Below are 21,788 nucleotides of genomic sequence, written 5' to 3'. Positions count from 1 at the left end.
CACATGGAGACAATGGGAGTGGGGGTGAGTGTTGCCCCCACCCAGCTGCCATGCACACTCTATCAAGTGCAACGTGGCGCTTAGCCTTCAGGTGAGCTCTAAGTAAAGACGGTAAAAGGCCCCACTTGCCCAGTATAAGATGGTGGGGAAGGAGCAGGATGTGTATAACCGAAACCTCCATCCTATAAAGAAGTAAGTGGGGAAACAGCAAAGGTGGTCTAGTGCAAATATTGAATCTTACTGGATAGAAATACTGAGAGTTCCTTTCTTTGAGGGTGGAGTAAGCTCTGTGGTTGGCCAGTCTGTCAGCCTCTGGCTCAGGTCTCTTGCCTTGGTGACTCCCAGTTAGGCCCTGTAGGATGACTCTCTAGGTTTGGTATTCTTGACCATCTCATCCAAGCAGGGCATCATGGGCTTGTACTTGCTGGACCCTGGCCAAGTATGCCAGTGAATCTCCTGTTGGTGTGAATCTTAGGAAATGCTATTGGTTATTAGATTTGGACTTGCTTCTTAAAATAGTTTTTTGCTCTTTGCTTCTGGTTAACTCCACACTTCAGTTTAGACATGATTTTGAAGCTGGAGAACTTTATATTTTTAGCTGCTATCTATGCTTGACACATCCCTCTGTGCCCTAAAAGTATGGTTCCATATCTGAGGCTGTCTGGAACACAGACTTGGGAAGAAAATCTACACCCTTAATAGTTTGTGTCAGCGAGCTTCCCACTAATCCTGGGATCTCACCATCTTCAGCCAAGGTGCCTGATTAAAGATAAGAGCTCTGGTCTTCTCTTCTGCTAAGCTTGCCACTTGGAAACCACCACTTTCATCCAGAGCTCAGAAACAGTTTGCTGTCTCAACTTCTGCAAGCCTTTGGATTAAAGAATCCTCAGGTCATCTCTGCAAAAGGCAGAGGAGAATTCTCTTATCCGAGCTGTAGTTCCCTCAGTCTCTGCTTAGCTCATTTTAGCGTAAGTTCATCTCCTAAGATTTCACTGGAAGTAACAAAAAGAACCAGAGTATGATACTGCATGTTTCCGACTATTTCCCCAGTGCTGCAGCTGTGGCTAGCACGGCTCTCAGCCCCAAGCACAACAGCAGACAACACTGATACCAAATAATTTGTTACCAATAATTTGAAGATGGCCAATAGATACAAAATATTCTCAACAGGATCATCAGGGAAGTAAAAACCACATGTTTAAATGGCTAGAATTGAAAAGACTGCCAATAGCAAGTTCTGAGAAGGGTGCAGAGGAGCTAGAATTTCCGCACATTGTTGGTGACAATGAAAATGGCACAGTCACATTGGAAAACTGGCCATTTCTTGTAATGTTAAATTTCCACCTACCATTCAGCCCAGCAACGCCATTCCACGTTATTTATTTACAAAAAATAAAATAGGATCCACACAAAGACTTGTACTCACAAAGTCGTAGAGGCTTTACCCACAAGTGCCAAAACCTGAGATCTATCAAGAGATGAGTAAGGGAAAAAACGGTGCATTTATGCCTTGGAATAGCATTCAGCAATGAAAAGGAATGAACGAGTGCTGCGTACAGTTTGGAATGATTGCAAAAATATGTTTCTAAGAGAAGCCACACACAAAAGAGTATGTGCCGGATGATTCCATACATATGGAACTTGACAAATAAAATTTAATCTGTAGTCACAACAAGCAGATGGTGGTTTTCTGAGGCCAGGAGTAGGAGGAGGTTATTTGGAATGGGGCACAAGGCTTCTTTTAGGACAATGAAAGTTTTCTATACTTGATTACAGTGGTAAGTACACAGGTGTATAAATTTGTTAAAACTCATCATGATGTACAGTTAACCTCTTTTGTATGCCAGCTTAGCTTCAGCTGATTTTTTTTTTTTTTAAATCATGGCTTTTCCATTTACTATTTGAAACACCTCTTATTCCTGCTGTACCTCAGTTTACCTGTAAAATGGGGTAACATTAGTGACTAACCTAGAGAGGTTGTGAGAGTTAAGTGAGTTAGGGATTATAAAACCCTAAACACATTCTGGCACTTAGTGAGCGCCAGATGAACGTTAAGTCATTGCAAACCAGACTGCTGCACATAGAAGGTCAGGGTGTTGAATTCCAGAGAACTTTCTGAGCTATATATTTTTTAAAGATTTATTCATATATTTGAGAGAGAGCATGTGAGGGGAGGGAGGAGAGAAGGAGAGGGAGAGAGTCGAAGCAAACTCTGCACTGAGTGTGGAGCCTTGACATGGGGCTTGATCTCAAGACCCTGAGATCATGACCTGAGCTGAAACCGAGAGACTGATGCTTAACTGACTGAGCCACCCAGGTGCCCCTGAGCTATAATTTTTTTTAGGAACCAGGTTTGAAAGTTGTTTATTCATTCTCTCTGACTCCTGCATGGCCCCAGTTGTGTTTTTATGTATTTCCTGAGGCGTTGAGTAGCTTCCCTTTACATGGCTAAGGAAGTTCCCCTATTTTGATGAGAGTATTTTTGTCATACATGTGTTTTATCAAATGCTTATTCTGCATCCCTTGAAATAATCACACATTTGTTTTCTTCAGTCTTTTAATGTGGTTTATTACATTAGCTGACTTTCTTAGGTTGGTGCCAGCACACGTGGGCACTGACTTGCACATTCTAAGATGTTTGCATTCATGCTTTCAAGTGAAATTGGTCTGTGACTTTCTTCCCGCATCCGTATCTGTCTTTGCTAACAGTGTACTGCTAGTGACAAAGGGAGTTTGGGTATATTTCACATGTTTTCTACCATCTGTTTTTTGCATGAAATTGGGATTACCTATTTTCTTTTTGATACAAATCAGCATTATCATGTGTTTCTTTCCTTTTTTACTGGCATTTAAATGGGATTTGTGGTTAGAGTCAAGATAGCTATGTTTACTATCTTCTGTTTTGGTCACGGACTTCAATTAAATGTGGTAGGCACCATTATCAGCCTGTTACTAAACTATTTAATCCAAGTTTATTAAAGTGAAGCTACTTGCTTAGGGTCACACAGTTAGGAAACTCTGGAGCTAGATTCCAAACAGGCCTCTCTGGCTGTAAAGGCTGTCCATAGAAACTGCCGGGGGGTGGAGTGGTTAACAGTGGTTATTTCTGAGTGACGCAGTAAGAGGTATTTTCTATATTAAGAAGTTTTTTTTGTATTGCAGTTTTTGTATGAGCATCTACTTTATAATGAAACAGAATAAAGTGTTCAAAAAATTAGAGACATCTAGGCAATTAATTCAGGATTGTGAAATTGAAAATTAAAATGACATTGATTCCAAAATTATGCATGGAAAAAATATAACAGAATTGTAATTTGGGTGTAAAAATGCAATTATTTTGAAAATTTCATGGAATGACGTATATATACTTAGAAAAGTATTGATATTATACATATAATGAATACATACACTTATAATAAATAAAAATGGGATTTGGAATCAGATTTGGAAGCAGTAACTCACCAGATTTCTGATTTTAGGCTAATGAGTCCTCTGAGACTCTGTTTTCTCCTGTGCAAACTAGAGAAGATAGCACCTAAAGAGCAAACGTGCTATCAGATCAAAGTGAGAACTAGCACATCACGGCCCAAAACAGGGTAGCAGTTATGCAGCAGTACCATTGATGTAGCTCTTAGTCCATATCTTAGAAACAAAGTCATTCAAAATATTACTTCCTTTATGTCTTAGTGGCGTTTATCTTACGTGCAAGGTACATTCAGGTTCCTTCTGTTAACAATAGGAAGGACTAGAGCATGCTAATGCTCCAGAATTCAAATAGTTAGAATCACGTTCAGATGATGTCTTCGTCTTTTCGTGAAATTATAATGGTGTAAGTTAGTGAGCAATATTAAAAGAGTAACTGACTCTGTAAACTAGAACCCATTATATAATTCTCACTGATGTGTTAATGATCTCAGGTCGTGGAGTCATCACTGCGAAAGCTGGACTCTGATCCCACTGAAATAGAAGAATTTGTGGAACATTTTACTTTTTTGGATTCAGTTTCCTCAAAAATATTTGCCTTAGAGAAAGAGTACTCCACCATCAATCAGCTGCACTCTGTCGTACGGTATTACCAGATCCAGATCCCAGAAGAGCAAAATGCCATATACAGAATTCTCCTTGGCAGGTTTGGTCAACTAAAAACTTCTCTGAAGCTAAGAAAAACAAATAAAGATGTGGCTCTTTCTAGATTCAGAGACAATTTGGAAGCACACATCACTGGGCTGCGAGTTGACCTCAGTAACTTGAAGACCAAGGTCAGTATTTTATTCACTAAGTATCAGCTGGATCTTCATTTCACGTAGGCCTAAGCATATAGGTGTTTGCTTTCTGTGGAGTCTTGGGTCAGTAATTTAATACAAATGTTGTTGACTTAGAATCCACAGACAGAATCTTGGTGGTTTGTAAGCCTCACTGGAAAGAGACATTGCATGTCTTTTTTACTAACCTCTTCCTGAAATGTAGCCTTTTCTTCAGTTATAAATGAACATAGACAATAAATAGACGCAAGTGGTGGCTTTTTCCATACGATTCAACAGTGGGCCACAGGGGGCTCCCCACCCAAGGGGCCACAATGCCCCTGACATCCGTCTGAGCCTGGGTCTGGGCCCTGTGTAAGGAGCACTCCTGGGGAGCAGGCATAAAGTAAACCTCCAATGTTGCTGAACCCCTCCCAAGTGTCAGTAACAGTCCTTGGTTCTTAACCCTTTTACACTCCTGGAAAAAAAAAAAAATGAGATTTAGGGAGGTCAGTTAACCTGCTGGAGATCATACAGCAAGAGGCAGGGCTCCAGAAACCTCGCTCTGAGCCTCCTTACCGGCACCACCATGCACTAGCACTTGGCGTGTGTTAGACACAGCATGACTTTCTGCAGTTACTGGGTTTCTGGTTCTCCAGCGGCACAGACAATCTGCACCGTTTCGCACAAATACAGTAAAGATGAAACAAACTAGTCCTGAAAGCACTGGATGCACACAACCCATCTGCAGCCTGTAAAACCGTACTAGAAATGTACACCCACAAAAGTTCCGGGTGTACACAAGTGCTGTTTGTTACAGTGTATGAGATCTTGGACACCGCCTGGAAAGGGAGTCTGTGTTGTGATCAGTGTGCTGCCATGCTCTGGGCAAACACAGGGCAGTCCGGAGGTGTGGGGCTGGGACAGGAGAGAGTTTGTGCCCTTGTCACCAAGGGTTCAGAGGTCCTGCGGGCATCGAGAGCTGGGGCATCTCTGCAGCGCTATCCTTAGCTGGGCCTTTGTCCCTGCATCCCCAGCCCTCCCAGGGGCATGATCATGGGTGACTTTAGCTCTTTTTGGCCAAGGGCAGGTCCTGGGAAGGGGCTCAGCGATGCCGAGTGAACATCTGTCGGTCAGTTCACAAACCAACACTTGTCCTTCTCCTGGGCTTTGCCTAGTCAGCTTTCATTTCTGCCAATAATGTTTTTCACTTCTAAACTTTCCATTGGGTTCTTTCCCACATTTCACCATGTTTCTTTGCTAAGACTTTGTTTTCCCACCGGTTTCAAGAACATCATTTTTTGGTGGAGCATTTTTTTTTTTGGGGAGGGGGTGGAGCATTTTTTATCATACCTGCTTTATTTTTTTAATTTTTTTTTATTTTTTAAAGATTTTATCTATTTATTTGACAGAGATCACAAGTAGGTAGACAGGCAGGCAGAGAGAGAGAGAGAGAGAGAGAAAGGAGGAAGCAGGCTCCCTGCTGAGCAGAGCCCAATGTGGGGCTCGATCCCAGGACCCTGGGATCATGACCCAAGCTGAAGGCAGAGACTTAACCCACTGAGCCACCCAGGTGCCCCATATCATACCTGCTTTCAGTCCTTCCTCGGGTCATTTTAAAATCTGTGTCATCGAGGCATTGGTGTTTGATGAATCTTATGTGAGTTGAGGTTTTCCTGATTTTTTTAATATGCTGAATAATTTTGTGGTACATATTTTGGATTCAATATTAGGCTGTTAGACTCTGTCTTATTTAAACTACGTGGAAGGTTGATATTTTTGTTTTAGAAGGCAGCTGACCTCGCCAGGTTTGCAGTCCCCCCCACATTCTTCAGGCCGCGGTCTGATTGTCATTGTAGCTGTCACAGCCCAGGCAGGAGTGCCCAGATGCATGTCCACTCTCCCCACCCCCCGCCCTGGTGCCCCTGCAGTGCTCAGTCTCATTCTGGGGGGGTGGTCGGTTAGCCGAGTCTCCAGGTCTCGGAAGTGCTGAACGGGAGCAGATCTGCGGGCATGCAGCTCCCAGGGGATATGGTTGCTTGGTGGGGAGCTCACTTTCTGGAGTCCCTTGCTCTCTGTGATCATCCCAGAATTTTCCACATTCCTGGGTCTCCTCTTTTCAGTCCTCTGGTCAGGAAGCTGGGGCTGGCTGCTGTGCTCAACTGGTCACTTCCATAACTGCATGCACCTCTGGGGCAAAGCAGCAGACACAGAGCGAGCAGTCCACAGGTAGCCCCTCCCTGGAAGAGAGAACACTTGTCCCTCCTGAGGTTTTCACTGTTCCCCTGGGGATTACCTGAGGGCCAGAGGGGGAGAGCCCAGAGGAGAAAGAGGCCTTCCACATGTGAACATCTGCAGCCATCAGAGGAGAGCCGGGGCTGCACAGCCATGAGGGCCAAGTGGATGACACGGAAAGAGAGCTCAGTAGAGAACAGCTTGGCTCTGAACACAGCACGGAGCTCAAGGGCCGGGCACTGTGACAGGGTCGGCGCTCGACACTTTCCTGAGGGCAGACGTCAGGGTGAGGAGGCCTCCGGCCAAACCAGCTGGATGGGATGCTGGCTGGAGACAGGCTGGAGTAAAGCCAGTCCCAGCCCCGGGGCACTGGACGGGGCAGGGTCTGACCAGACGGGGCAGGGACAGGCTCGGGTTAGACAGAAACCGGCCTTGACGCGGACATGCACCGACGGGCCTGACTCCCCTGTGGTCCGGCAGAGAATCCCTGCCAGAACCTCTCCTGCCCAGCCGTGGGTTCTCCCAGGGCTCTCATGCTTTGTGACCCTGAAGCTCACGTCCAGGTTGCCCACAAACCGAGATGAGGTCAAGGTCTGTTAGAAGGACACCGTGGTCAATTTAGCACTGGTGGCATTTCAGTTGATTGTCGCGTCCCCGGCCTGCCTTGTACTCTTCACTTTCAGACCCCTCGGTTGCTGCTCCCTGGGGAGAGCCAGGGTGGGGCACGCGTCCTCTGTCTCTGGACTTTATGTGCCTTTCACACAATTTCATCCATACCCCTCGTGGCGCATGGTCTCGAGTGGAACACTGCTGGTAAGACTGGAAAACTGTGACAGCACATAAGCTAGAAAGATCATTTCTCTGTCTTCCCCCGAGATAGCTCACTGACAAACCTAAATAAATTTCAATGAGTGGAGAACTCTTTTATGGGAGAAGCCTCAGGAAAACTCTATTATATGTTCACTATATGAGCATCCCTTTTACATAATCTGTAAGCTCTGTCCTTTTGTCACAAATACTGTTTATCAGTTTTATGCAGCATGGCCACACCACACAACACAATGTCACTTCCAATTCCACTGGTGGGATTTTTTAAAAAAGACTAAGGTGATCGGATCCAAATTCATTTATTCTTTCAATAATTTTTTAATAAACACTGCTGTCTACATCTTACTGCACTATATTCTGTGAGATGTTCAGATATAAATGGATGAGACTATCCTTAATCCTGAGACTATCCTTATCCTTTATAATTTAATAAGGGATAAATCAGGGCAAATTTAGGTCTTTGGAGGTCATTGTTGCAAATGTCTATGGTTTCATGTGCAATAGTTAAACTCTGATATAAGGCAACATGTGACAAACACCATAAAAACAGAACAAAGTTAGGAGCACCTGGGGGGCTCAGTTGGTTAAGTGTCTGCCTTTGACTGAGGTCATGATCTCTGGGTTCTAGGATCGTGCCCCGAATTGGGCTCCCTGCTCAGGGGGAAATCTGCTTCTCCCTCTCCTCCCTGCTTGTGCTCTCTCTCTCTGTCTCTCTGTCTCAAATGAGTAAACAAAGTCTCCAAAAAAACAAAACAAAAAAAGAACAAAGTTATGGGGCACCTGGCTATCTCACTCATTTGAACAGTGTGTGACTCTTGATCTCAGGGTTGTTGAGTTCATGCCCCATGTTGGGCATAGAGATTACTTTAAAACATACGATCTTCCGAAAAAAAAAAAAAAGAAGAAGAAGAAGTAATACAAGGTTAAACAGGACTAGAAAAAGGAAATGACTTCTGCAGTCAGTACCATGTGCTGGAGGTCACATCCTTAAACTGCCACTTACCACTGGTTGATGTGACAACTGTAACTTTAGAACTTCCTTGAAAATTTGTGAAAAATATTGACTGTCTTTTAGGATTATTGTATGGATTTAGTAAGTAAGGTAATGCATTACTCACCACAGAACCCAAGCTAGAGAAGGAACATGACAAATTATTGGCATGATGGTAAAAATAATTAAAAGGAATAGTAATAAACACAAATCATTATAGATTAAGGACAGTCTCTCCAGGTGATGGCTACAAATAAGGGTTGTTAAAGCTTCGATTTTGGGCAGAAATGCTGTCAATAAACACGTGTAAGTCCTGACCATTATGATGTCTGACCCTGTCTTCCCATGGCGCCCTAGATAAGAACTCCCGTACTGCTGTGCGTGGGCACGCGCGTGGACACCGCCATGGAGATGATGCGGGCGCTCACAGAGGAGGCTGCTGCCTTGGCGCTTAGGGCTAAAACCTACTGCAGCTACCAGAGCCGCTTCGATGACACCCAGTCCCAGATGCACTCCCTGAACATGGAAGAGATCACACAGCTTGTCCTGGGGGAGGTTTCGGACATTGAATACGACCTCACCTTGAGGAAGATCCTGTGGGAGGTCCAGGAGGAATGGAGAGCGCTCTTCGGGGAATGGAGGAGTAGGACTCTTCATAGTATTGATACAGAGTCCGTCCAGAGAAATGTTTCAAGATGGATACACAAAATCCTTGTCCTAGAAAAAGGTAAAAGTGTCTTTCTCAAGGTTCCCGCCTGTGATTATACCCAGAGTGGCTTTCTGGGCCAATAAGATCATTGTCCTTGATCTTCTTTATTCACCTGTTGCCAGGCCTGGCCTTAATGTCTGAAGAGGTAGTACAGAGCATAAGTGTAGGAATCATTCCCTGAAGTAAGAAAGAGAGAAAAGCTTTGCAAAAAAAAAAGGTTAGGTACTTAAGAACAATGTTCTGTGTTCCCTGGGCAGAACTACTGAGGCTTCACCTTGCCGAGGCTCTTACTCAAGCCACACATGCTTTGGTGACAGAGCCCCACCTGCAGAGCGCTCACCCAGATCCCCAACATGCCAGCAGTTTGCTTTGGCTGGTGGGAAAAGAGCTAAAAGGTCATCTGGAGAGGTTTCCCTCCTGCTGATCCTCAAATGTGAAGCCTTGGTGACACAGAGATGCTGTTTGTGTTTGGGCGATTCTGTAAGATCTGCCCTCTGCTCCACAAGGCCAGCGTCTCCTCTCACCCGGCCAGAGAGTGCTGGCTTTTGAAGCTCCTCCCTTCCCTTCACCTATATCTCAAGCTGTAATTTCCTCTCCAGAAAAAATACTTAAATCTGCCTGTTTTCGAATTGTATTAGACATAGGACGATACCACAAAAAGCTCACCAAAGAGGAAAATGGGGCAAACCGCCCATAGCCTCACTGCTTCGACCTAACGCTCTATCTATGCATCTTCTCTCGGAGCTTTGTCCTCCGTCTGTCTGAGAGGACCAGCTGTGGAGGGACAAGGAGACAGTACCTTCTTTTAGCCATAGTTTCCCAGATAAAATCATGCTATTTGCCAAAACGTAGACTTAGAATAACAAAGCTATTCTTTTGTCCTTTTCTTTCACTGGGTCTTGAACAACATTTTACTACTAACGTGGTTTTCCAGAAGCCCCATCTGCACCAGGTGGCTGTTTAAGCAGATAGGCATACATTCCAGCGCTCTGAAGTCCCCAGCTCTGGCTGCTTCTCGGCCTCCTCTCTTGGCCTTTTATGACTTGACATAAAAAGGTTTTGAGGTTTGAAGTTTCGACTGCAGAGCTTGTGAGACCTGGACGGCTGTGATCTATCAACACCAGAGGACAAACCAGTCCTGATCTGTGGCATGAACTTTACCTACCTTTCCTATGTTTCTATGTGAAATATTTTCTTTATGACATGGTAGTGAGAGATTTCTGATATTCTTCTTTACTGAGCAGAATTTAAAAGCCCCAAACCTGTCACAGTCTCTTGAGCATATGTGCATGTCTGTCTGTCTAGTCAGGAGAGACCTGGGCAACTCTGTGGTAGCTGGCTATCCCTACTATCAGATTTTGCAAGAAAACTTGGCTTTGATGGCCTCGTATTGTAATCACCAGTCCTGATAACTATTTCTCTTTGTTTGAATCCATAGTTGACTCTTCTGGGAGGGTGATATTAATAAAACTCTTTACCTTAATGCAGACTGAAAACTAAGAAACGAGAATTACACTAAATAGCAGACATATTTTCTGGTTTAAAAAAATATAATGAATGGACCATAACTTTCTGTCCCATTGCTGTTTATAGGTTTACCTAGAAATGATATGGTAACCCATCTTAAGCAGTCAGTGACAGAATTTAAGCAAGAACTGCCTATCATCATGGCTCTCGGAAACCCCTGTCTCAAGCCAAGGCACTGGGAGACTCTCCAGGAGATTATTGGGAAGTCCGTTTCTCTTGATAAAAACTGTACAGTAGAGGATCTTCTAGCACTCAAGGTAAACAAGCAGCATTTGAAAAAATGGTTGAAATACCAGAGGGGCCAATTTTAAGCAAGCAAGTAATAGGAATAAGAATTATAAAAGGGAGTGGTTTTAGTGACTGGGAAGGTGGGGGCGGGCCGGCAGGGGTCAGGTGGCCCAAGTCCCGTGGGGCTGCGGGTCTGGGTGCACCCGTTTATTACACCACCGTCCTGGTGACTCAAACGTGGTGATTGTGCTTTTCACACGTAACAAATGAAGCTGGTGTTTTATTATGGAACTAACATGGCTGCTTCTTACAGAGAATCCAGGGACAGAAACACCCAAGCTGCTCTAGTCCCTTGGACATAACATGAAAAATACATTAAGAACATGTTAGGATAGCTCTCCCAAGAACTCGATACTACACTTGAAACCCACAGTTAGAAGCTCTTTTATTTGCCATCTTGGTGTTGTCATAAAAATAGATTGCATGATTTTTCCCGCTAAAAGTTTGTCTGTTTTCAAACCTAGCTTTTACAGTAAGCTTCATTTATATTTCAGGCTTCATGGTTAATAGTGTCTAATGTAATTAACACTATTTTATAATTTCCCACTAAATCATCTGTTATAATGAGGAAATGGGAAATTTTAAGGAATTTAAAAAGAAGAACTTTTCATTGATCTTTAAAATTTGATTGCTGTTTATCTCAGGCTCTGGCCTCAGTCTTCCTCCCGAACTCACATATGCACTTTCCCGTTTGGGTGTCTGCACTTACATGTTTCAGAGGAAGCTCATGGTTAGGGCTCCGCCTCCCAGATGCTCCTCTTCCTTTCTGTCCCCATCTCAGCTAATGGCACCTCTGTTGTTTTTCAGTAGCTTATAGGCTAAATATCATGAAATAATCTTTAATCTTCTTTTGCTCTCCCAGTCATCATCCCATCTAAATCTCTCAACCTTTCTTGGATTATTACCAGGCCTCCTGACTGATCTGTGTGCCAACAGTGAATTCAGCAAAATATCTACATTATTTCAGAATATGGACATCAACATTTAGGTTTGTTCAGAACAGCGTTCCAGAAATGTAGCGCAGTTGAAATGACATTTTCCTTTCCAAAGTCTTGGGTTGTTGCAGTTGTCCCTGGGCAGGTCAGGTAAAGGGTGAAGTTTGGCACACTGTCTAGCAGCAAGCAGTAAATGAGAGGGCAGACAGGCCTCGAGCAGATCAGCCTTCCTGGGGTTGGTGACTACAGTAGCTCAGAGTGTTCAGTGAGCGGTCCCTGTATTTCTAACGTGAGTAAATAGTTTAAAAAGGAATTTCCGTGCAGTTTTTGGAGGATCCAAATTAAGAGAATTCAACATATGAACAAAAATGAACAGGTCTTCAGCCTCTGAAGTACTGTAGTCAGGAGTCTGAAGGAAGCCTTTCTTCCTGCGGTGGATTGTTAAAGTAGGCCGAGGGCATAGCAGGCGATCAGCTGCCTGTCTCACCTGAACCCAAAGAGTTCCTGGAAGACTGATCATCTTATTTCTATTTGCCAACTTATCCAGTATAATAAGTGTACCTAGATGGACAAGAATTGACCCAGAAGCTCAGCCTTCATTCCTAGAGCGTGCGTGTCGTGGGGTGGACTTAGGGACGGCGGTCATAGTGTGTGCATGTCGTGGGAAGAACCAGGGACGGCGACCATGCTGCAGGAGTGCCCAGGACAGTCTGTGGCAGGAGTTCACTTGTGATCCTATCAGATGAATAAACAATGATGTTCAGTGACAGCCATTTCTGTCCAGCATGTTATGTAGGCTCTGTAAAGCCTGTGACATGAAAAGCATGTCCATATACCAAAGTAAATTAAAAGGAAGAGGTCAATAGTATGCATAAAGTGATCACTATCATTTCATGGTTGATCTTTTTCACTTTAGAAACCAGGTGCTCTATCGTAGAGGCAGATAATCAATTGGAGACCTTAAGATTCATCTGAAACCTCTTAGGTATTACCGAGTTTGCTGGGAGATCTGACCATTTGTCAGTCAGGTCCCAAACTTTGACCATAAGGACTTGAAAGGGCTCAGTGCAGGTGGTTGAAATTTTGCTTTACACATGATCAGTGTCTGTATTTAGTTTTTAGCAATTTTGGAATGTCACCGTTAAGTGAAATTCTTTCTTCAGCATAGAAACTTGATAGTCCTGTAGCTCCCCATCCACCTTTGGATGAATACTCCGTATCAAAAGGCAAGCCTCCTTCTCACCCCGATAGTGAAGGCCATGAGGAGCTGATTGATCCCACCATTCTGACAGCATCTTTGGCAGATGATGAACATTAGTCCCTTTGCTCAGAGTCCCCACTGAGCTGCATTACAGAACATAAGGATTAGGCACCACTCTTTAACCTCATGGAGTTGACATATGAAAACAGTGGTAGATTCTTCTTTCAGGGATAAAAGCAATTAGCCCAGCTAGTTAGTTCCACGATGTGGGAATGAGAAGCCCTCTGAGTGTCTGTTTCAGTGAGTGAGCCTGGAGATCTTGCGTCAGGATCTTGGCCTCTGGGAACTGGTAGTCCATGCCCATTGGAAAGAAGGCCTGTCTGTACTCCACTAATGTGTTTTGAGAGCCATCTATCTTCATGGCCATAGAGCAAAGAAAGAGAAGTCATGGAAATCTTGGGTCCATTTGGATTACATCCTCTCAGATAAATGTATCTCGAGAATTATTGAAAAAAGTAAAAATGTGTCACAGAATGAAGGAGCATTTGGCATTAGTCCAGAGAAAAGAAAGCTGGGTGGGGGGGTGGCTAATGCCATCTGCTCGTGGGTAGAAGGTGCTGTCAGCTGTTCTTCCTATGGGCTACAGTTAAAGGACACACACATGGTGACTAGAAATTTCACGTGCAGAACATGAAATGGTTACAATGGATAAAGCCCACAAAGGGTCCTGTCGTGCAGGTCAGGGTGCGTGATCTCCGGTCAGAGCATCACCGGCCTGGGACCAGGTCTCTTGGACCTGTGGTGTGCATGTTCACGTAAGTCTTGTGCTGTAAACACATCAGGAGTCATTCGTCCGGTGAATATTAATGAGTATTTTCATTTTAGATGTTTCAGTACGAAAATGAAATTAACGAAATCTCGGCCTCTGCCACTAATGAAGCTGCTCTTGAGAAAATGCTGTTTAAAATTATTGATCAGTGGAACACAACGCCGTTACACTTAGCTGTTCATCAGTCAGAGACAATGTCCATCCCGATAATTTCATCCATAGACGACATATTAACTCAGTTAGAAGAGTCTCAGATGATACTCGCAACAGTTAAAGGATCTTCATCTATTGGGCCCATTCGGGTAAATATTGTGGCAAAGGGAAACTATTGTTAATTGTTCACAGTTTTATTTAGCACTTTAATTTTTTTACATTTCATTAACTTTTGAATTGTATAAATCATCCACATACTTACATAGAAATGACAATGAATGTTAGTAGTTTAGATACTAGAAGTAACTTCTTATGGAAACATTAATTGTTCATGAAAAATTGTCAGAAAGTTCCATTTGAGCAGATAAAATAAATTTAGATCATATAAGAATATTACCCTATAAAGCATGACTTCCCAGCACTGCCACTGTGGCTAGAAAGATCCACAGTTTGAGCAGAGCCCCTGCCTAGCCTACTGCCTGTGCTTCATTTTCATTGCCTGTGCTGTTGCTCCTAAGGGTTAAACCTAACCTGCGTGCCTGTGTCCCTGCAGTTACTGCGGGGGACAGTTGGGAACCGAAGCACAGGGCCAGCTGTGAGCTGGCCCACGTGGGCTGCCCCACGTCCAATAACATTGCCAAGAATCATTTAAACACTTAGAAAACTCAAGAAGATATGTATACATATACAAATACATAATAGTAAAGTTACCGTAATTGATAGAGAGAGAGACATGTGCACCCATCAAATGGAATTCACGTTATTTGCAAACACACAAGCATTTAGGGAAAATGTCAGTTAAGTGAACCTTAGAAAAAACTCAATAAATTGCAAAAAAGGGATGAGCCAAATAGACTGTATTCTCTAACCACATGTATTAAAATAAAAAATAAACATCAGAAAAACAGCAAAAAAATAGATAACAGCAGAACTATCTCACACACACACATACACACAAGCACATCCATTGGAATATACAGGAAATAAAATTTTAAAATTTTCATTAAAAATAAACAAAAGGAGAGGATCCTAAATCAAACCCTGTCACAACTGGCTTAGAGCCCCATGAAAAGGAAGGGTTAGAACACCAAATGCCTTCATTCCAAAGTCAAAATGAATGTAGTGAGCACTGCACTGGGCATGCTTCAAGAACAGCACACACAGACTCCCGCGTCCAGCAAGATCCACGAGAGGGGCAGGCACACTGTCCTGCCTGAAATACCGGAAGCAGAATGGAAGAAATAGATGGAACTGTGATTTGCAGGACACTTGACCTCAGATTTGGAACGATGAGGACCCTTGAGAGATGGGAAACAAACAAGAGGAGCCCCATGGTTGCCCCAACCTGAGTGTGCAAGCCTCGGTTGGTGGGGACGGGCGGAGCTCATCCAGCCACAGCCTGGCAGACCCCCTGATAAGAGGACATGTTCTGAAAGTCCCAGGAGGCAGAGAGGCCAGAGCCCGCAGGGCAGAGTCCCAGGGAGGGCAGAACCCCAGAGAGCTGTGGAAGCTCCCTTCTCAAGGACTCCAAAGCCCCAAGTGCTGGCATGTGAACTCAAGGAACTCCCTGAAGCCAGGGGTATGACCAGTTGAGAGGTTCTGAGGGAACCATTTACACAGGGCTGGGAATAAGGCCCATGTCCATCAGCCGCAACAGGAAGACTGATTTGTGAGCATTATAGATGGAGCGCTTGAAAGGATCTTGCCGCAGTAAACTAAATGCTGCTCTAACATCTTAGACGCAAAACCCCAAGTGATAAAACTGTTTCTAAGTAATTTAACAACACTTAGAACAAAGTCCAAGAATATTTATAGGAATACAAAAAAAGGGGGTGCCTGGGTGGCTCCATTGTTAAGTGTCTGCCTTTGGCTCAGGTTGTGATTTCATGGTCCTGGGATCAAGTCCCACATTGGACTCCCTGCTCAGTGGGGAGTCTGCTTCTCTCTCTACCCCAAACCCCCGCTCGTTTGCACATTCTCTCTCAAATAAATAAAATATTTTTTAAAAAAGGAATGCAAAAATATCCAGTACCCCACATGATAAAAATCACAGTATCTGGAATCCAACCAGTGTTGATCAGACATTCAAAGAAGCAAAAAAATAGAGTTTGTCATAAAAAGAAAATTTTACTGAAGAAAACTGATCCAAAACTGACACAGATGTCAGGATTAGACAAGGACAGTGAAACAATTATTTTTTTAAAAGATTTTATTTATTTTTTGACAGCATGAGCAGGGGGAACAGCAGCGGGAGAGGGAGAAGCAGGCTTCCTGCCAAGCGGGGAGCCTGATGACGGACTTGATCCCAAGACCCTGAGATCATGAGTGAAGGCAGATGCCCAATTGACTAGGCACCCCTGAAACAAGTATTTTAACTCTATGCCATATTTTTAAAAGTATATACATGGAAGATAATACAGACCAAATATAAATATGAAGACCAAAGTCAAATTTCTACAGATGAGAACTATAATATCTGACATGAACTCTACACTAGATGAGACTGATTGCAGAGTAGACATTGCAGAAGAGATTAGTGAATTTAAATAATTTTGAAAAGAAGAAAAAGGTGGAAAATCAACACTACCTGATTTTGAGACTTACCACCAATTTTATATTGATTTAAAGATAAAGATAGAAAAATTGAACAGAATAGAGGGTACAGAAATAGACCCACATGTAGATGGACACCTGATTTTCAACAAAACTTTAAAGACAATTCTGGAAAGAAACTAGTCTTTTTAGAAATGGAGCTGGCAAATTGGACAGCTGCATGCAAAACAAATTTTTAAAAACCCTTCACACTGTATCTTGTAGCATTATAAACTTTAACTCAAGAATGGATCGTAGGCCTGAATGCAAAACCTGAAACATCAGAAGAAATTTATGAAACACTGAAAAGGAAAAAAAAAAACAAAATTTTTGTGACATTGGGCTAGCCAGATTTCTTCAGTATGACACCAGAAGAATGATCAACAGAAGGATTTCTGTTAAAAATTTAAAACTTGTGCCCTTCAAAAGACACTATTAAGGGGAAAAATACGAGCCAAGACTGGAAGGAAATACTTGCCCGGCATTTATTTGGTAAAGGACTTGTTTCAAGAATATATAAAGAATTCTCAAAATTTAAAAAAAAAAAAAAAAAAACAATAAACAAATGGGCAAAAGACTGAAGCAGACATTTCACCAAAGAAAATATCTGGATGGAAAATAAATATACGAAGATGCTTCACTTTATTATCCATCAGGGGAAGGTTTAGAATCCCAGTGAGGTACCACTACACACTGTATGGAACGCCTGAAAAGATGGATCAGCCCCATTGTTGGCGAGGATGTAGCAGAACAGGGACCTCTCGCAACGTTACAGTCTCTTAAAAGGTTTCTTAAAAGTTAGGACAGACCTACCACATGATGTCGGCATTCCACTCAAAAGTCTGTGCTGACACTTGGATATTGAAAGCAGCTTTATTGGTAGTAGTGAAGGGCAGGAAGCAGCCCCGGTGCCACCTGCTGGATGACAAACATATCACTGCATCTACACCGCGGGACACAACTCAGCGTTAAGAAACAAGAGTGACACATGCTGAGTCGTGAATGATCTCAGAATAACTATGCTGAGTAAAGATGTCAGACCAGAAAGAGTCCACACTGTACAGTTTCATTCATAGAAAGTTCTAGAAAATGCCAACTAAGCTTTGGTTTCAGCAGGTGATCAGTGGCTGCCTAAGGATAAAAATGGGCAGGGGCTAGAGGAAGGGGCTACAGCAGGGCACAGGAAACCTTCCAAGGTAATAGATATATTCATGATCTTGGTTGTGGTGATTGCTTCACAGAAACAGATGTCAAAACATGAAATTGTGTATTTTTAAAAGTGCCATCTTACCGTATGTCACTTATACCTCAATAAAGCTATTGAAACATAGAGTAGATTTTAAATAGGGAGACACATAGCAGGAAGGAGACCTAAATGGGCTATACATGGCTCCCTTTGAGGAGCCCAAGTTATGGGATGGCCAGTTTATTGGTTTGCAAGGATTTTAGGACTAATTGATTTTTAACCATTTTCCTCTTACTTTAATAAACATACAAGTTGGGAAAAGATTTATATCCAACAATCTTTTTTTTAATTAAAAGAATGAAGAAAACCTGTAAGTACTGATGTAAAACCTCTCTAAAACACAATGAGATTAAAAAAAGAAGTTGCAAAACACTGTGTACAGTATAGTTGCATTGATGTAAATGATTAAAGATATTACATGTCCTTAAGTACAAAAATATTTAAAGAAAGGACTGAAAGAATATACATACCAAAAAAATATTTGTTGAAAATATTCACAGCTACCCTGCGATCCAGCAATTGCACTACTGGGTATTTACCCTAAAGATACAAATGTAGTGATCTGAAGGGGCACATGCACCCCAATGTTTATAGCAGCAATGTCCACAATAGCCAAACTAGGGAAAGAACCTAGATGTCCATCAACAGATGAATGGATAAAGAAGATGTGGTATATATACACAATGGAATACTATGCAGCCATCAAAAGAAATGAAATCTTGCCATTTACAACAATGTGGTTAGAACTAGAGGGTATTATACCAGATGAAATAAGAAAAAGACAATTGTCATATGATCTTACTCATGTGGAATTTAAGAAATAAAACAGAGGATCCTAGGGGAAGAGAGGAAAAAATAAAACGATGAAATCAGAGAGGGAGATAAGCCATAAGAGATTCTTAAGCATAGGAAACAAACTGAAGGTTGCTGGAGGGAAGGAGGCGGGGGATGGAGTAATAACTGGGTGATGGACATTAAGGAGGGTATGTGATGAAATGAGCACTGGGTGTTAGATAAGACTGATAAATCACTGACCTCTACCTATGAAACTAATAAAACATTATATGTTAATTAATTGAATTTAAGTTTTAAAAAATAAAATAATGCATATGTTTAAAATATTTGTATGTTATATAATAAAATAGAAAATTGCATGTCTCCCAAAACTAAATATTATAATTAGATTTACATTTATTTATCCTACCCTCTATAACACAGTGTATGTCAGTGACTGATAGTCAGTTTAGACGTCAGCATTTTTACTAAAATATTTAGTTTATTTTACTAAATGAATCTTTAGATTTTATGTATGTGTTCATCTTTCAGGATCTTGTGGATGAGTGGGAACAGAACTTGACTCTCTTCTCTCACACTCTTGAGGAATGGATGAATTGTCAAAGAAATTGGCTTTATCTTGAACCAATCTTTAATTCTGTAGAAATACAAAGGTAAAAAAAAAAAAGCCTTAAACAGGTTTAAAAAATGTATGGTGGGTATTTATTGCCTATAATCCCTGAGAAGTCATTTTTTCAATAAACGCTCTAAAATAATCCACCTTTGGGCACAGGAGGATAATCTGAATTTTTTTCATGAAAGATTGCAAGCATAATTTTTTTTGAAAGTCCTGTTTCTCAGTTATTGGTATAAAACTGTGAAGGACTGGGAAAGGAGTGTCAGGTCAATGTAATCCCTAAACCACAATACTGTGTGTCTATTTAGCTCTAGAATATTAGTGTGGTTTTGATATGAATAATAAATGTGCTTTTAGTAACATTCATACACGAATGGTAGTTTCTTACTTTGGACCATGTGAAAGAACAGAGGTCCTAGATAGTTGGTGAAAAGTGTCCCTTTTCTTTTTATTCAGAGCCTTCAATTCATTGGCCTCTCTTTAAAGCGGTCTTAAGAGTGTGTAAGTTGTGACACATGTGTTACCTGGACAGAATTTGGAGTGTTGACCGTATATCACACAAACTAGTCTAGGAGCCATTCTCATATAGGGTAGGAAGTCCTAGAGTGTGTATTTGTAAGGTGTATTAGAGAAGATAATAGGAGACCTTGAATATCAGGTTAAGTGTTATAAATTTTATTTTAGGGGCAAAGGGGAGCTATGAGAGGCTCAGAAAAGAAAACTGTTAAGATGCGAGCACTACTTTGCAGGGTTCAGATTATATTCCTGCGTCCAAAGGTGGATTATTTTAGAGAGTTTATTGAAGAAATGACTCCCAGAGGTGAAACCACATACCTAAGGAATGTATCCCTTGCGGTTATAACAACTTACTGCCTTAAACTTAAACTTCAACATTACTCTTTCCTAAAGATTTCTTAATTGATGGACAGATAAGACTCTTAGTTCCCAATGTCACCAAGTTGTTCTTCACGGATTCGTGAGAGAGCAAAGGGGATTCTCAATGAAGGGTTGCTGGAGTCCTGTACAAGAGTGCTAAGAAAAGAAGACATGAGTTTATAATGGACTTGCCTTTGACTAGTAGAGAAGGATGGGGGCTCTGCTACCGGGGTGGGGGTGTAAAAAAGGGGAAGAGGAAGAGAGATTCGTTAGCAGGGAGACTTGTTTAAAGAGAATGTGTGAAAGAGGATGCTGCCCGTTCCCTCCCGCCATGCTCACTATGAGGTCACACCAGAGCCTCCTGAGAGTGTTGGGAGGGTGTCCAACAGGGGGAGGTTGTAGGCTCCTCCCTAGCAGGATTTTTACTGTGCTGGAGACAGTTTTAGGCCCATTGCCCAGATTGGGGACTGGGAAAATGGCGGGGCTGGGAGCAGAGGGGGAAGGTGGCTCATGGAAGAACTTGACATGTATTGCCCTGGGGTTTGGGGCATTAGAAACTAGGACTTGCCTCTTCTCTGGCAAGCTCTGAAGCAGCTTTTAGTAGCAGAGCAGAGAAGTACAAGAGCACACAGGCAGACCACTGGTTCTCAACCCCAGGTGCTGTTGCCCTCGAGGGCACATTAGGCAGTTCTTATGCCAAAAATGGCTTCTTCAAGAAGATCAGTACCCTCTTCTCAAGAAGCTCTCTCCAGATCCCGTGTCCTCTAGAATTTTAGTAACCTTTGTTTTATTTCATTTCCTAGGACTCAGGTCACTTTTACTTTATGTACAACTTGTGTATACCTATCTTACACCTCTCACTGAGTATAGTCTTGTTAAATGATGGACGCAGGTCTGATTTATCCTAGTATTGCCTACCATACACATCACCACACATAATAAACACTCCAAAATATCTTCAACTAATGATGAGCGAAAATAAAACATCACAACATTTTAAAAATTGAACAATAATCTGTGGAAATTGCATTTAGATTACAGATTTTAATTATAGTACCTTCAAAAGATAAAATTATCTCTAATTTTCTTTCTAAAGGCAGCTACCAGCAGAAGCAAAACTCTTCTCTCATGTGATTTCCATGTGGAGAGAAATAATGTTAAAAATACAAAACAAACTGGATGCTTTGCGAATAACCACCTCTTCAGGTGTCCTTGAGATTCTGCAAAATTGCAATGCAAGTCTGGACTATATAATGAAAAGTCTGGAGGTAAAACCATAACTGTCGTTAAAGTGGAGAATCAATCTTCAAAAGGGAATGTAATGGACAACAGAAACACTTTGGTGCAGATTTTCTTTCCTCTGGCTGTCAACAGTATTTCCAACTCTTGCCAACTATAGGGTTAATGAAAAAAACTACCAAAACGAAAAAAAAAGTGCATACACCAATCTAAATGGCCTTAGACAAAATAACAAATTTTTTAAGTGCCTGGGTTTCCTTATCTTTAAACTGGGAATAATGGTAGTGCCTACCTGGGGGGGCTTTATGCTAAATGAGGTAATGCACTTAGAGCACAAGAAAAGTACAAGGAAAGTACCGAGTGAGAGCTAATTATTCACATTAGCACTATGGTTGTTAGAAAACTGACAAAATCAGCCGAAATTGAAATAGAATAGTTTGATGATTTTATTTTCTTTTAAATCTGGTATGGTTAACATAAAGTGTTA

The 21,788-nt window shown here is 42.1% G+C and overlaps 1 protein-coding gene across 9 annotated transcripts in view; it reads left to right on the top strand.

Annotated features, from left to right (window-relative positions):
• The window catches only part of DNAH14 (dynein axonemal heavy chain 14), a 348,451-nt gene that overhangs the window by 101,485 nt on the left and 225,178 nt on the right, over positions 1–21,788 (top strand). For all 9 annotated transcript variants that reach the window (XM_082704493.1, XM_082704492.1, XM_082704488.1 and 6 more), the window contains 6 exons: positions 3,918–4,259; positions 8,653–9,022; positions 10,598–10,788; positions 13,841–14,086; positions 19,102–19,223; positions 21,159–21,330. In XM_082704493.1, the coding sequence (XP_082560619.1) occupies positions 3,918–4,259; positions 8,653–9,022; positions 10,598–10,788; positions 13,841–14,086; positions 19,102–19,223; positions 21,159–21,330 (1,443 nt within the window). The remainder of the gene's footprint in view (positions 1–3,917; positions 4,260–8,652; positions 9,023–10,597; positions 10,789–13,840; positions 14,087–19,101; positions 19,224–21,158; positions 21,331–21,788) is intronic.

This window comes from Mustela nivalis (assembly GCF_964662115.1).
Source record: "Mustela nivalis genome assembly, chromosome: 16".
NCBI classification, from domain to species: Eukaryota; Metazoa; Chordata; class Mammalia; order Carnivora; family Mustelidae; genus Mustela; species Mustela nivalis.
Note: the sequence above shows the minus strand (reverse complement) of the source record. Positions and strands in the feature narration are given on the sequence as shown.